Source organism: Excalfactoria chinensis, chromosome 6 (assembly GCF_039878825.1).
Source record: "Excalfactoria chinensis isolate bCotChi1 chromosome 6, bCotChi1.hap2, whole genome shotgun sequence".
In the NCBI taxonomy this organism is placed as follows: Eukaryota; Metazoa; Chordata; class Aves; order Galliformes; family Phasianidae; genus Excalfactoria; species Excalfactoria chinensis.
In genome coordinates this window covers 15,608,440-15,625,192 of record NC_092830.1, presented here as the reverse complement: position 1 = coordinate 15,625,192, position 16,753 = coordinate 15,608,440, and the positions used below count along the sequence as shown (strand labels likewise).

The following is a 16,753-nucleotide window of genomic DNA, read 5'->3' as shown; positions in this document are numbered from 1 at the left end:
CAGAATTAACTAAGAACTTCCACTGATGCACTGAGAGAGGAAGAAAAATATTTCTTTAGCATAATGCATAGGAACTCTGTGCATGAATGAGAACTCTTCTTTGGTATATGTCAACAGAATAATGAAAATGAAGAAAAAGCAAGAAATATATACTGAAAATGCTAAAGGAGTGTAGATTGTTCTAATAGTTTATTATAATACAGCTAAATCTTATGTCCACAATATTTGTCTATGCTTTAGCCTTCAAACTCAAAACACTGGATGTTTTAGTTAGAACAATGTCACTATGCCTTTGTAAAATACTTAGTGTTACCATAAAAGTATTGCTGACTGAGTGCAGCAACTGACAGACATGTATTGAGATATGTTTAGTGTGGGGCTGGATGCATGGGGCCGAAACCCTTGCTGCTGGCTCTGTGCATGAAGTGATGTTTTCTTTACTGTCTGGCTATAGCTGATATGTTTAATTAGAAATACAAGGCACTGGAAGAATGAGAAAGAATAGAAAGAATAGCAATAGTAAAACTGAGATACAGAATCAGACAGAGGTAAGGCAAGATGAGAAACAACAGAATAAGAAATCTGTCAACCTGATGCTGTAAGTTTGGATTCTGGGGGAAAAGCGCTAGTGACTAGCTGCAGGTTCTTCACATCTGGAAGCCTAGCTGAAACGTGTAGTCCAGACTTGAAGATCTCACCTAGCACCAACAAATGCTAATCAGACATGGACACGTGGATTGGTAAGAAGAGTAAAGCCCTTTCACAACCCAGATTATGGTTTTAGGGGGTGATATGGAAACACAGTGATGGAGGTCAGCTGTTTACACTGTTTACACACCTGCATTGCACTTGCTGTGATCATTCATATACATGGTACTAAGGGAGAAGTACTGTGAACTGCAGCCCTTCCACACAGTCTTTGATATCTGTACAGTGCAGATCACAAAGTCCTTTAGCCCTGCCATGAGGGGCAGCTCTTCACAAAGGACTGCTTGCAAACCTCCTTTATTACACAACATTCTCACTCCCTAGTATATAATATCTTTCATGGATGGGATGTTTCTCGAGCAGAATCTTCTGACTCTGAACACTGACAAAATGATGGAGGTTATTTAGAAGAGCAAAGTAAATATTTATAAACTTGTGTTATAAATCAGTGTTCTTGTAATTTCTCTTACCATCAGGATTCCACTTCCATATGTGTGATAAATACTCAGCCTAGATTTTGGTTCAGTAGTCTAAGCAAGCTGTCTGAGCAGGAGCAAGGAATCAGAGACTTCTGAGGCTTTAAACTAGTGTCTCATCAGATAGTTTAGGTTTCTAAAGATAATCTCTTGTTTTCAGATTTGGAATCAGAGTGGTGTTAACCTAAAGATGAGAGGGGGAGGGAGGGTCCAATCACATCATCTGAACTGTCTGCCAGGAACAGCGGTATTCACTAATTTGGCCATTAGTTCATCCTACAGCAGAAATAGTCCAGTGTTATTTAAATGAACGAATAACCCCACAAAAATCTATCGTCTTGTAGCGAATTAAGTGGGTCAAGTCTAAAGCAAATTCTCTGCCACAGATGTGTCAGATTTCAAAAACTCTAATTTATATTGCTTCAAGGCACTAGGTGTTATAAATTGATATTTTAGCTGAATATGGAAATGTAGAGTTACCATAGAAACTGAGACAAAACTTGCCTTTAGAATTAGATGAATATGCATGTGTATAAAAGGAAGATTAGAGTTGATTAAATTTTCCTGAGTGGGATAATGTTAATAAGCTTGTTTCTGTCTCCATTGCTGCTTGTTGCAGTGAATTTCAGTACTACTGTCTTTCCATCATAATAAAATCACAATATTACTCAGGATTAATTTTTACTAACATACTTCCTCTCCCTAAAATCACATGAAGTTGTATGAAGTGTTCCTTATGAGCCCATGGAAAGTTTATCATATTTTAAAGGCACTTAGCTGGCTAATGAGACACCTAAGGCTCCCAGTGGGATTTCCTTTTCACTTATTGCAAGTACTTCCAAATAATCCATCTGTCATTTGAGCATGGGTTATGAGTGGGCAGTAGGTAACTTGACCCATGCAGAGCTCTATTTATTGATGAGATTCAGCTAGGATGAACTGCATCTGAAGCAAATTACACCTCCCAAACTCTTAAAATAATTCCTGCTTATTTCATCCATAACAATTTACAGCAATATTGCAAAATCACACCTAAATTTTTCTGTAATGCTTCTTGCATTTGCTCAGTATCAGCCATCTTGAAGAAAACTGCTGTGAGGCTTAAGGCAGATGCACTCACAAGTGTCTCCCTTCTGACTGTACTGAAATTGGCAGCATTAAGTCGTAGGTGTTGCTCCAATAGCAGTTGTAGTTGTAAAATCATTCCTTAGCAGAGAGCCTGCAATGGTATCTTTCTGGCAATGCAAAGCAAGCTTTCACAGAATAACAGAACTGTAGGGGTTGGAAGGGGCCTTCAGAGAACACTGAGTCCAACCTCCCTGCAAAGCAGGCCCCCTAGAATAGGCTGCACAGGTAGGCATCCAGGAGGGTCCTGAATATCTCCAAAGAAGGAGAATCCACAACCTCCCTGGGCAGTCTGTTCCAGTTCTCACTGTGAAGAAGTTCCTTCACATATTGGTGTGGAACTTTCTACGTTCCAGTTTATGGTCAATTCCCCTTGTCCTGTCCCTATAGACTGCTGAAAAGAGGTTGGCCATGTCTCTATGACTCCCACACTTACAATATTTATAAATGTTAATAAGATCACCTCTCAGTCTTCTTTTCTTAAGGCTGAGCAGACCCACTTTGCTCAGCCTTTCCTTGTTGGGGAGATGCTCTAGGTACTTTCTGGTATATACTGGCTATTTGTTTATTTATTTATTTATTTTTGTGGAGTTGCCAAAAATTATTTTCTGCATGAAAATCCAACTTTAGCAATCAATCTGTAGCCTGGTTTGTCAGCAAAATGATGAGTATGAGCTTAATTGGTCTAAGCAATTGTTCTGTCTCCCATTAACTACCACTGTATTAGATGATGGTTTGCAATCACTTCTGATGGGGTACAAACAAGAACTGAGTCAGTCTTCCCATTGTAAATGGGAATTGTATTGTATTGCAGATACAGGGTGCTGGGAATGCAGGATATTACAGATGCAGCTGCACTCTACAGGGGGCAGGAAGGAAGGCTGGCTGGCAGATATGGATTTCTTACTATAACTACTACTTACACTTGACTGTTTTGGCTTATTAAGAGACTTTTACATGAATTTCCTAGCTTGGACACCACCAAGTACTATGGAAAACAAGAACTGTCTTTTTACACAGGCTGTCTTGCTTTACTGTTTAACTAAGTTATTTGGTAAGTAAAAGTCCTCTTAATATTTCTATTTTATTGCTAGTGCTATATATTTACAAATCCACACCTCCCTATCCAAGTCCAATCTTATTTAAATGGATGAACAAAAGAATTATACTTTGGAAATAATTTCACTGACACCAGTACAATAAAACAGCAAATTGGTGTAAACATGAAGGAAGTCAGAAGTATCAGGAGGCCTATTGCTATTGCTGAACTTGTTTTCTCTATTACCTAATGGCTCCATCTCAGATTGTATGGCCCCGAAGTCTGTTTTTATGATAAAGATGAGTAAAGACTTTGTTTTGGAGGTATTGTTACTGAAAGGGTATTCAAATTTTGCAAAGCTGGAAGTAGTTTAGTTCCCCTGGACTCTGAGAACAGCAGCTCATTTGTGAAAGGTTGCGTTTTCTATTTTATTATTATATTAATTTTATTCTGTGGCATACTGTAGTCCATGCCAAATCTTGTTTAAGTCATAGGCATGCTTTGCAAATTTAAGAGAATTCCAAGTTTCAAGACTGTATGACACTAGGCTGGTTCTTCTCCTACCTGTTTGTGAGGATAAACATTAATGTGGCACTTGATGCACTCTTGTCCCATGTTAGCCCAGGAGTTTCCACTCATCCATTTTCTCTTGCATTTGGGGCACTTATATTCACCGAAGCAGCGTTTCTTGCCCTGGTACGGGGTCAGGCCTTCTCCCTTGGGACGAGCCTAAAAAAACCCAAAAAATGAGTAGCAATGAGTGATCAATGCACATTAGAGAAAGAGTGGTAAAACAAGGTCTTTGTATAGGAAACTATGAGCAAAAGATACTGGAAACAGGCGGCATGAAGGTCACGTCTTAATGAATAGTTTGTATGTTGAAGCTCGAGTTTGAGTTCAAAGAGGTACTTCTGGGAAGTACACAAAAATTCAAGAATGCTTGCAACATTTCTGGCACTGAACTCAGCATTTAGGAATTTTTTGTGCACTTTTTGCAATGAATATTTTTGATATGAATTTCATTACAATCAAATCATATATTGAAAAAGTATTGTTGTGATTATATATAGCAACTGGAGAAGTAGCTCAGTAGGCTTTTGTAGCTAGGTCCTTATCATCCCCAAGGGAAGCTTTCAGTAAGAAAGCTTTGCAAGTAAGAATTACATGGCCTCTAAATATTGAATAGTATAGAGGTATGTTTTGCTATACATAACAGCCAAACTGGGGTTGAGTATGAAGGGAAGATAAGATTTTGATTAAAGGAAATCATTAATTTCATGAACTTCATTAGGATATCTGCTCACTGTAAACAATATTTCACTGATCTTTTGTTTTGAAGGAAACAGGAAAGGATTCCCAAATGTAATAAACTGCCATGATGTCAAAATAATAAATGTTGCCTGAAGAAATTCTGTTTACCCAGGGAAGCTGTTAGAGTTGGCAGTGACCTTACATAAATAAATAGCTTTTATTTTTTTGAAACAATCAAAATACATTGTATTCAACAGAAATGTAGCAATATACATAATAACTCTAATACTTTAAGGTGATGGTGAGTATTGCATACAGCTGTCCTGAGAAGAGCTGTATGCATGAAGCTCTTTTCCCAGAGACTCCAGCAGATGTTGAAATACTGCCCACATATTCACTCTATTTTGTTTATTGTTGCCTAGAGGGAGAGACTTCCCCTGTGCTATGGCAGGATGGTACGATCACCTATCAAAGGATGCTTTGTTATTTGTTCATATGTCATGCTGCTGGGGCATTTTGGTTTTTGTTTTTTTTTTTTAAAGTTCCCAGATTAAGTTTACAAAAGTTAAATGGCCCATCATGTTGGGAAAGAGGTTGCTTTGTTTTGGAAGCTTGTACGATTTCTCAGTGTGTAGGTCCAAATTGCTTTTTATGTGAAAACACGGCTTGGAAAAGCAGGTGGTTGGCAGAAGACCTGAGCTTGGCAGGCACACTGGGACTCCAGGTCCCATGGCTGGTGGTGTTCACTGTGCTACCTCCGGTGTCGCGCGTGGGAACAGAGCATCAAGCACTGAATTCTGCACCCTGGCAGATGAGAGACAAGCAGGGGGTACTCCAAAATTTCTCTGGCACACTGGGCCTATTTTTATTTTTATTTTTTTTCAGTGTCAGTGAACAACATTTTCTGCTTTTTTTGTGTGTGTGTGTGTGTGCGTGCGTGCACTTAATTCTTCATAAGCATAAGTAATTACACTTCAAAAATAATTACGCTTCAAAAAATCAAATGTGGTAGTACAAACAGACAAACACTTCTAATATTTTTTGTGACCTGATGTGCTGCTGTAAGTGCTCTGGCTCATAGTGATGATGAAGCCGATGCTAAGACATCCAGTAGTATGGCACAAAAAAGTGCTCAGTATAGTGGGAAACATTTGGACTTTCATGCCTGAATGAGTGCTGGCAGGCACCCAGGGTTTAATCCTCCAATCCATGGTGTTCCTTGATAAAGATGGAGATTGCAATTGAATGTAGGGCAGGAAAATGTCAATTTATGGAGCCATCCTTATTCAGGACACTTAATTTGGCACTGCCTCTGAGGAATTTGTTGCACAGCTCAAGTCAGTGTAAGAAGGAGCCACATGCTCTCTTCATTTACCAGTTCTCATGGAACTGAATAGGAGCCCAGTGTACAGAGAGCTCCCACGATTGTGAGATGTTTCCCCTCCTCCTGAGGTGTCATGGATTGCTTTGTTTGTAGTTTTGACTGAGGCTATGCTAATGAACAGTGGAAGAGAGTTGTTTCCAATTCTCAGTTTCAGCGACACAGTACTTAAACTCTTCTTGTAGTCAGAGCCAGGAAGGCAGCCTCATTACCCCTACTAAGCAGCAGTCCTTTCAGAAAAAGTACAGGTCACTGAGCATGTTATTTCCAAAAGCAATAGTCTCCAATAGGCTTTGGAGACAGAGCATGTCTGAGAAGTCCTACACATGTTTATAAACAGTATTAGAACTTAACACTCCCACTGCAATATGCTGTGCCAACCATAAACAGTGTTAAAACATTAGATTCCCCAGGTAATATGTTAGCTAGCCATGCTTTGCAGGCAGGGCAGCTCTGAGATGGCTGCCTGGAGCAGGATGGGAAGGACAGGTTTCTGCAGCTGAGGCAGATAGCTGCAGAGACAGAGAAGAGATGCTATGCCCTCCCAAACTCATTGCAGGGCACTGGAGGTGCTTGTCTGTGATATCCTCTGTGAGTATAGATGAACACCAGCAATGGAGGCTTGCCAGATTAGAAGTCACTTTTGTGACTTGCACAGTCAGTGGGAAGCAGAACGAGGAAAAGAAGGCAGGAGAGGGAACCCAGAGGTAATTTCCTGTTATAATTGCTTAACTAAACTTCTGATTTATTTTTACTTTGACGTTTCAGCTGTCACACCTTCCTCCTCATTCAGTGACTTTAATTAGTTTGCTGGCAAACTACAACCTTCTCCGTAGGTGTCTCACTATTCAGTTTTATGCATGTTTATACTTCTCCCTAAGAGATTTTATTTTCTTTCTCATATCCTCAGTTTCCCAGACTGTGCCTGACAGGGAATTTAGATTCTCAAACAAGCAAACTAATTTTCTCTAGCAAGGAATGTCATTTGGAATCATTGAAAGCAGTGAAAGCCACCCTCCAACTCCCTCTACCCTTCAGGTCCAAACAAAACAAATGTCATAATTTCTGGTGGAAGGCACAACCTGAATGATACATGAATGGTCCAAGAGTTCTAGACCTGAGAGATTTTCTTAGTGTCTGTGGCTTCACCAGTAGTGTTGCTGAATTGAGCAAATATGAACAAGGCACAAAATGAAGGCAGTCTTTGGCCAGTCTCAGTGATGCAGGAACTTTGTCCTTGAATTTGGGAAGCACAGTAGATCTTGCAAAAGCCCTTCTGAGGCACTCTGTCCACAGCAACCAGAAAAACAAAAAGGTCTTGTCTTTAGGCTCATTAGATAGAGATGTATTACCTTAATCTTCCAGAAAAAAAAGGCCAGAACAAATGATAGCAATCTTTGCAGCTTTAAATAAGTATGTACCTGGTGCACGAGCTTGCCTCAATGAGATTTAACCTATGTGTAAAGCCAGCACTTTTTTTTTCTTTGTGGCACAGCAGTGAAAATTACTTCAGTGTTGCATCTTTTACTGACACCCAGCCACCTCTATTTTTCATCTTCCTCCTTTCTTCAGCCAAAACCACAAATTGGCTATAATAAGATTTTAAAACTGTTAAAGTTAAGCTTTTGTGTTGGTAACTGGCCAGCTGAGCTCTCACACAACCTATTGGATTGTGCATCCCATAGAGGAATCTGCCAAATCACTTGGCAGTGATGGCCATAATAAAGGACTCTGCTTTCCCCGGACAGTTCTCTCCAAGTATCAGTTTGCAGAGTCAGCAAAAAACAAAACAAAACAAAATCTGCACATGTCCAGCTTAGATCTAGACTGATTATAAACAAGAGCTTGCAGAGATTTCCTTCAAAGTGAAATGGAGAGGTTCAGTTTGTTTAATGCTCTTCTTCCCTTCATCATCCCCTGGGTTTGTGTTGCACAGCTGAAAGATGTACAAAGCAGGAGAACAATGAAGTCAGCATGACACTGGTAGGTGGGTCCCCTTCCTAGAAGAACATTCTAAGTATCTGCTTATAAGGATGCAGAAAAGCAAGAACAGAAAACAACAGTTTGATGCACTGCCTTCTCCCAAGTGATCTGCAGGAGTGGGAGGGCTGGAGCTGTATTTTGAAATATGAGCTTTCTGATACTCAATTTTAAGTCAGCAAAACTAGGAGACAGCATTTCTAAAGTACTTCTAGTGCTCATATTTTACATTGCTCTGCTGACAATTCTGGGAAACATTAAAATGATAATGGTAAAGGATACTCCAAATGTTCAGTCATAAAAGGAAAGTGCTACAACTAATTTGACATATGGAGTGTCCTGGCCCTCTGCTTCTGTAGAGCACTGGAAAAGTTGCTTCAGTACTCTGACCTTACTCATCTTTGTGTGGGCCGTGTAGGTAATGAAGATACACTTGATTACCTATGGAAGTTTTCAACAGAAGTATTGCCAAAGTGACACAAAATGAAACTATCTAATGAATAATCAGCATTATTTCTTTGTCTTCGCAATAATTCAAATTCAAAATTGAAACCTGGACTGATGCAGAGGCTGTGTGTGTAGGAAATGAGTTGTAATATAGCTGCTCCATAATCCATTTTGTTGGCGTATAATATTGCTGATGTGCGGCACTGGAGACTTCTGAGGTATTTAATTATTGTAGCTACATCTTTAATTAGTATGCACAATATAGGAAAAGGATTTGGGGGACACAGAAACCAAATTAATTCTTTGTTTCAACCTTCCTGTTCCTGGTATAATTTAGGTGTTACTGATACGATGAGAGCTGGCAGGTTAAAGGGGGAGGGGGACTCTTCATTACAGCATTACTATTAAAAGCTTCTATTTAATTAATGAAACAATAGCCTTTATGGAGTTTCTAGAAATAACAGATATCCAAACTAAGGACTTATGACAAATAAAATTGTATCTGAGCAAGACATGACTGAAAAATAAACTTGCAAACTTGTTTGTATAACCTAACAGATGAGGTTAGTATGTATTTTGTCTAGGATTTTCCTAGGAGTTTGACATGTCACAAGGCCTGTTACTACATCATGTTCTAACTGGGAGGCTGTTATATGGCTCCTACCATAGCTAGAAGAATCAGTTATTTATACCACTGCATTCATAAAAACAGGCTCATTCTTTGCTGCAGTCAGAATTCACCTGTTATTATCACTAATCTGAAATCTCTTGCATGCACATCAGTACTGCTCTTAAGATCCAGTCAGGACGGGAGGTAGCTTTGTTCTGAGGTTCTTTATAATAAAACAATTACAGTCATCGTCTGATAAAATTAGTAGGATTTTTTGCCATTCCTTCTCTAAGGCAGTATGCTTACTGTCTCCTTCTTGCTCACTGCCAGTGTGCTGAGCTGGGGAAAAGGGGATGGTGAGCTGTTGATGCCTGAGCCCAAAAGAAACACAAAATTAGAAAGGGGACCAGACTGTTTAGGCTATGTGTCTGCCTGTTTGTTGCTCCTAGGGTCACCAAATACTGTGCTCTTGTTAGTAGTCTATTCCGTCACCTTTGTAGAAAACGTTTACACAGCTTACTGTGTATACTCATGTTTCTACTTTATTTCATCTGCATACCTGTATCTCTATTAAGCATATTCTCAGCCCTCTGCTTTTTTGGTTCTGGTATACCTAGAATCATTTAGACTCATCACATCCCTAACACCTTCTCCTCTCGAGACAGTATGTCTGCCAGCTGAGACAGACATATTTAGCTATTTTGGTCATCTTTTCTGGCAATATTCCCTCTTCATTAATGATGTTTTTTCTAGGATGTTATTCCATGCAATCAGTGTCTTTCTGTCAGGATGGTGTTCAGAATGAAGTGCAGTTCCCCAGGAATAGAGCATTAAAAGACACAAGTTTGTACAGTGCACAGACAAAAATAACGTTCATTCTTATTTGACTTGAACAAGTATCCTACTACAAACATTTTCATTCTCTAAGCCTTACTTTTCTGGGGGAAACATTTAGGAGTATATTGTTCAGGCTGTGTTGATGAACTTTTTACATGTATATTTTGAAATGGCCTGAGACCAATTTTATGTTTGTCATTTTAGTATGTGAGTATGTGATAACTTTTGTTAGCTTTGGAAAATCAGTGTTGTCAATATATCACCAATTCTGATCTCATCCCCACAATGACAATTCAAGGGTAATATTTGGCACTATGTGTTACTAATAACATACACACTGATGATTAAAGCAATAGGCCTGATTGTCATAGGCAAGCTAATCAACGTTTAAATATCCAAGACGCCAGCTTGGCAAACATTTAAATCAAAATCCTGTTATGCAGTTTTTTCAGAATACTAGCCATGCTTTTGGACAAATTCTTTCTTCTGTTACAAAATGCCTAGTTGAGCTGATTATTGGAATCATCCTTGGGCTAAAGATTCACAATACTCTTTTCTTTAAGTCAGTTCAAAGCACAACACCTGCAGAACTGCCAACAAAATACATATCTGATCTGTCAATTACCGAACACTGAATGATCAGAATACTGTGGATTTCAGTTTATGTAATCAGCATGTGCCTCAGTACTTCTTTTAAGGTGTGGAGAGGACACTTTGCAGTTCCCCAGCTTTCTGTATTTTTTGTGACACTGTATAATCGCTTTGTATGTAGGCTGCTCCAGAAGTAATGCCTCCTATTTATTTTCACAGAAACTACAACAGATGCAAAGAGCACAACAACACTTTTGATAGAACAAATTCTCAGCTACAGAACACTATTTTTCAGCATAGTCGCCATCATTAGCTATGTGTTTTTGCCAGAAATGAACAAAATCCTTCATGCCATGCTCAGAAAATTATGCACCAGCGGAGGTGACCCACTGTCACCACTGCTGAAATGCACCACCCACCACTTTGCAGTGCTCACATCCACTATTGAGCAAGCATCAATGAATGTCAATAGGTGCCATTTTTTTTTTTTCAATGACACAATTTTCAATTCAGTGACACACCTTTGCTTCATACACACTTCCATGTCAGATGCCATTCTCTCAGACGGCTCCTCTGCTGCCATTTGTCACACTGGCAACAAAATATAGTGGAATGTTGGTGGGGAGGTTCAGCCTCTACTACCGTATCACCAAAATCTCCCTCTGACACTGTGGGTCAACATCATAAAATAGGAGGCATTATCTTTGGAGCAGCCCTTGTACTACATATGGTGCTGGAGCATATATAAGTGCTTCTATAACATACTATGCAAACAATACAATACTTTTGCGCAATTTTTTAAATAGAACTTCAGAGTTTATAGTTACTGCACTAAATTTTATGTGTAGATGAATCCTCTTTGTGGAGTCTTAAAAACTAAATCTCCCACTGCATTCATAATTCTAAGTAACTACAGATTTCTTTTTTTGCTAAATATTCACATAGATTTTATATGCTTTAGAATTTCAAACTCAGCTATGTAATGTATTATAAACAGAGAAAGAGGCAACTATGACATGTTCAGTGCATTTGGTAAAGTTTAAGAGCTGTAGATCTCAGCTAACCCTACACCAGTCTTCCACTGAGGAAGGCTGCAAATAATAATCACTGTTAATTGTACCTCCAGGACTTATTTTACCTGTGCATGTTACTCTTCGCTTGTTGAATGACTGTGAAAGATCTCCCAAACTGACTATCTGTACTTGCAACCAACCACAGCTTTAATACGTTTGTTCCCTTGGGACCTAGAAAACAGTGGAATTACTTGAGCATGTAAATAGCTGCTCAGTGAATCTACTATTGAAACTATTGCATAACTAACTCAGATCCTAGAATTTCAAGAATAGGGAAAAAATACATCTCTGGATCTTATGTGTATGAAGATAACAGTCAAAATGTGAACCAAATGTTAACATACACAAGGAAGCAAACAAACTGGAAAGAATTCTCTTAGGGAATAGTGTCAGCTTTGGTGAAAAGTGGTTTTTCTTGAATGTATCAATGAAATAAAAAGAATTTTAAAAGGGCTGAGGCTAGAAAATGGAAATCAGTATTGCCTAAGTGAACCCGAGTCTCTGCTTTATTATTTAAGTCTTGTATGTCATATAGAAAATGAAATTTGCATATCAAATCAGGCACGTGGAAGAGTTAAAATTGCACTCGCATGCTGGGATGCAATGAAGTGCTTCTTCTCAGTGTTACAAGACTGTATTCTTCTAAACAGTTTGAGATAAAAGGAAGTGGTTGAAATCTCTCTTTCCCCTTTTCTGATACAAAATTGCCCATGTTGAATTAATTATGAAGAAACTAGGAATGTATTTTTTTAATAGTTTCCTGATGCATGGACTCTTTTGTCCCTCTTCCTCTGTTGCTTGAAAACATACAACAGCAATACCCTCCTGCTTCTCACTTCCTCCCTCCCCTTTTCCTCTGCTAACATACTATGTTAAATATGTTAGCATTTTTTTTCAGTAGTTGAAATCAGAGTTTTGGAGCAGTAAAAGTCACATCCTTGCAATAATCTGACTTAACTTTTTCTAAGCAAAGGCCAGGACTTATACTTTTGTTAATGTAGAAGCTGTTTAATTGATTCACCATTGTTTTCATGTGGGTGTTGGATTTCTCCCAAGGCTAATGTGGCACAGCTGGGGCACTGTTCTAATGATGAGCTGACTACCTTCTGTCCTTTAAAATGGCAATGGGGTAGCCCTTTTCCCCCTTCCTTATAGGTTGTGGGATCCTTCGTGAGGCAAAACAGAGAGGAAGACAGATGTTGCTGGAGGTAATTTTATTTTTATTTATTGTAGGTGCTTTTGAATACCTGTTCAAAATGAGGGTGCTTTATGCTTCATAAGTGTTCTGAGGTGTGCTTATGCAAAGTCTTTGCTTGAGGAGAATTTTTGGACTGAATTATGCTGGTGCAATGAAGCTGTAGCTCTCCTTTAGACCTTGCAGTGATATTGTCTAGCTAAAAACAATGGATGAGCAGACTCTGTTGAGGCTTGGTTAGTGTGCTACTACTTGGTAGAAAAAAATATTCAAAACAGGATCTGAACAAGGGTATTTTCCTAAATATGTTGTGACCAAGTTCAGCTACTTCCTGTTTCATACTTCAGCTGAGAATGAGACTTTTTCACATGAAACTACTTGCAGAATGAATGCTACCTATACTATTAATGAAAGCTGTGCAGGACTCTTAATTGCAGACTTGGCAACTGCTGTTTAGTTCCTTGGCAAACATGTTTCATCCTTATTCTTTATGAAGTAATGTAGCCTAATTTTATAGTAGAGTGGCTTAAAGTAGCTTTTGTGTGAATTTAAACAGGGAAGTAGAGATGGACCTGTTTTAGTAGTTAAGAGAACTGTAGGTACTGATGAGAGGCAGTTTCCTCTGCTGTTATGACTGTAAGATATTGCTGTGTGACTATCCATTTCTTTGGGTGCCTTTATTTTGCAAATCTGGTAGCAACGTGGCTTTCCTCTGTTGGTCTGCAAAGTACTTGGGAGGGGCTTTAATACCACAGAGATTTTTAGAGGTAACCTCATCTTGGAAAACTGCAACCTTTTGCTGGTTCATTAGAAACAAAGTTAGCTGATCTCCAGGGATGTTAGGAGAGATGACTGCTTTTTTCCTCTGAGGCAGAGTGATTTGTAGAACTCAGATGAAGTTAATTACAATACATTATGGAGTTACAGTAAATAATGAATTTATTTCAACCAGAAGCTTTGCCATCATTCATAAATCTAAAAATAACATGAACTTCTTTGTCCAGTTTCCAAACAAAACTGTATCATCCCAAAACATTACCTGTTTTACTTCTACCAAATTCATAGCCCACAAAGAAGGTGAATATGATATGACAGATATTAAAATATCCTGTAGAGAAATTTTAAATAAGCATATGGAGTTCCTATTCAGTTTCATGAATAATCTCTGTCCTGGGCAGTGGCAGAAGAATGAGCGCTCTGCTCTCTGTAGACTGGGCTGGGGTGTACAGGGGAAGGTTTTACACTCAGAATACATGGTACAGAGAGGAGAAGGAGAAGCAGAGAATATTTTAATTCAGTGCTCTTGAACAATGCACTGTAAAATGAGATTAGTAGTTTCACCACTCAGGAAGCTGCTTACTTTGCCATGGTTTGTCTTTACACAACTTGTTGTGCCCTCTGGACTGATAACACTCTTTTCTCATACCCTTCATATGCGTATGAATCATAACAATAATGGAATTTTTTAGTCTGAATTAGAAATGCTTTTTCTCCTGTAAAGTTTTTATCTCTTCAAAACAACTCTTGGAAAGCAGAGGAAATATTGTTAAGATAATAAGGACAAGTTTCAGTGGAAAGGATGTTTCTAGAAGAACTCTGCCTTCTTCCTTCCTACTGCTCTGAAAGGGACAGACTTTTAACTACCCAGCAAATCCTGAAGGATTTGGGACCTGGTGCATGGCATGCTCTGCACCTACATAAGAGTGGGTGTAGATAAAGTAAGAAAAATCCAGTGGGAGAGCTGGAGTCATGAGGGAAAAAATGCAGTCTTGTGGTTAAGGCACAAGCCTGGGCCTCTGTAAGCCTGGGTTTAATTTCTGGCTTGACTATAGGCTCTCTGCAAGTTTGCGGACAAGTTACTTGATCTTTGTGTTTCAATTCTTCATCTAGAGTACGGACAGTACTAGCATAGTTCATGCTGTGTGAGTATAATTAATGTTTTTTGCTACAACAGTGAACAGAAATCTGAGTTATACTAGTCTCAGTTTGGGTTTAGAGCAAAGACTGACATAGGCCTGTTACCACTGAACCTGACCTCATATCCTGAGCCAATTTTTTTTAAAAAAGTTCTGCTCAACAGATGTTTTCTCTTTCATCTATTTTGTTTTTTCTACAACCAGCTTGGTTAATATAGTCAGAAATGATATTTTCTGTTAACTGCAGGCGACATCTCCTCTGATACATCACTTTTATAAGTAAACAATAACTACATGGCAGAAGGTAAGGCAAGTTACTACAAGGATTTCTAGATAGGAAATTCTTAATGCAAAAGATAAAATATGTAACATTTCTAGAAATCTTCCTGTTGCAATAAAAACAATGGTCTGCACCACATCTAACCTCCCCACCCTAAAGCAGTGCAGCGGAGGCTCCCAGGACACTAACATGCTGAGCTGGCTGTGGCCTGTCCTTCCCCTACTTGAAATACCATAGCAAGAGTGTCATTGCTTGTAGCTGGAATGGGGCTTTTGCTTGAAATGTTAAGAAACAGGGAAAGGAAATAAAGACCAGATGAGCAACCACCCTCCCTTTCTCCACCTCAGCCCCCTTCCCTCCACCTTCCCTCCCCACCATGCTGTCATCCCTAAGATGACATGCAGAAACACAAGTTGAATCTGTTGGCCTGCTTTAAATTACAGCATACTTCTTGACTCTTTAAAAAGACTATGCATGCCCAAATGTGAAACAAAGTTTCAGCTGCTGATATCTAAACAGCATAATTGTTTACTCTACTTAATAGTGTGAAATAGACTTCTCTCTCTTGTTGCAATGTCTTTCCTCTAGAAATATTTTGCCCAATTACTTGAGCATGTTGCACAGAATGGGGTCTTAGCAACTCATCTCTTCTGCCTGCAGAATCTGTGTGAAAGCCTGTACACCTCAAGATCCCACAAATCCCAGCTACTGGGTTTACTACGTCTGTATGGCATCACTTGGGTGCCTCACTTGCTTTCTCATTTGCTTTGGACTCTGCACACGTGCAGCAGCCTGAGAAGAAGTCCTTGCTTGTGTTCTCTTCTATTGTAGGCTCAGTATCTTTGTTATGACAGAGCAGGTTTTTACCCTAGCTTGAAGGAACTGTATAAGCTTCAGTTTCAATCATAATGGTTTTCAGAGAAAACTTACAGGCATATACACCTATGCTTTAGATGATCCAATTCTTTGGTGTGAAGATTGTAATTATACCATACACATCTGCATCTCTTCATTTCTTCCACCCTTCCCAATCCATCGTGTTTCTGCAGTTGTGTTTACTTTTTCCACTGTGCTCTTTAGTTGATTTTTCCACTATATGCAAAACTAGCTTGAATCATCAAAACAAAATAATTTGTGTCGTGCTACCAAACTGCACTGACTGTTGATAAGCATTGTGAACCATCCTGTGATGGTCATAGCTGATGCTAGTAGATTTCACAGAATAATAGAATCACAAGGTTGGAAAGGACTGACAAGATCACCCAGTCCAACTGTCCTCCCATTACCGTAGCTACAACAAACCACTAAACCAGATCTTGTAGCTCCTCATCCAGACGCCTCTTGAACGCTGCCAGGGACAGCGACTCTACCACCTCCTTGGGCAGCCATTCCAGCGCCTGACCACTCTCTGAGAGAAAAAGTTCATTTTTATGTCTAGTCCAAACCTCTTCTCTGGTGGTACTAAAGCTGTGAGCATTTTAGTAAAAGTTTTATGAACAGGAGCTGGGGAAATCACTTTCCTCTGCAATATCTGACTTGGTCACATGCATAAATATGAGAAACCTTGAAAGTGAGGAAGAATGGCCCAAAATCAATATGTATACTGTTAGTATTCTGAATGTAGTTCCAACTGATAACTGTTGCCTTTAAATACTTCATTTGGAAAAGTTGTTATAACCAGAAGGTAGTCAGAATAGTGGAACAAAACAGTAACTGATGAGGTTTTCATCTCTATTTCCTTTAATACAAGGAGATGAAATTTCTGTTATGCTTTTTTATATTCACTAACCATTTTCTTATACCTTCTTTAAAAAGCATAACTATTCTACCTTTTGCAACTTTGT

The 16,753-nt window shown here is 39.0% G+C and overlaps 1 protein-coding gene across 1 annotated transcript in view; it reads right to left on the bottom strand.

Moving 5' to 3' along the window:
• Positions 1–16,753, bottom strand: part of ZCCHC24 (zinc finger CCHC-type containing 24) — a 106,445-nt gene that overhangs the window by 13,241 nt on the left and 76,451 nt on the right. The window contains exon 3 of the mRNA XM_072340244.1: positions 3,913–4,077. Within this exon, the coding sequence (XP_072196345.1) occupies positions 3,913–4,077 (165 nt within the window). The remainder of the gene's footprint in view (positions 1–3,912; positions 4,078–16,753) is intronic.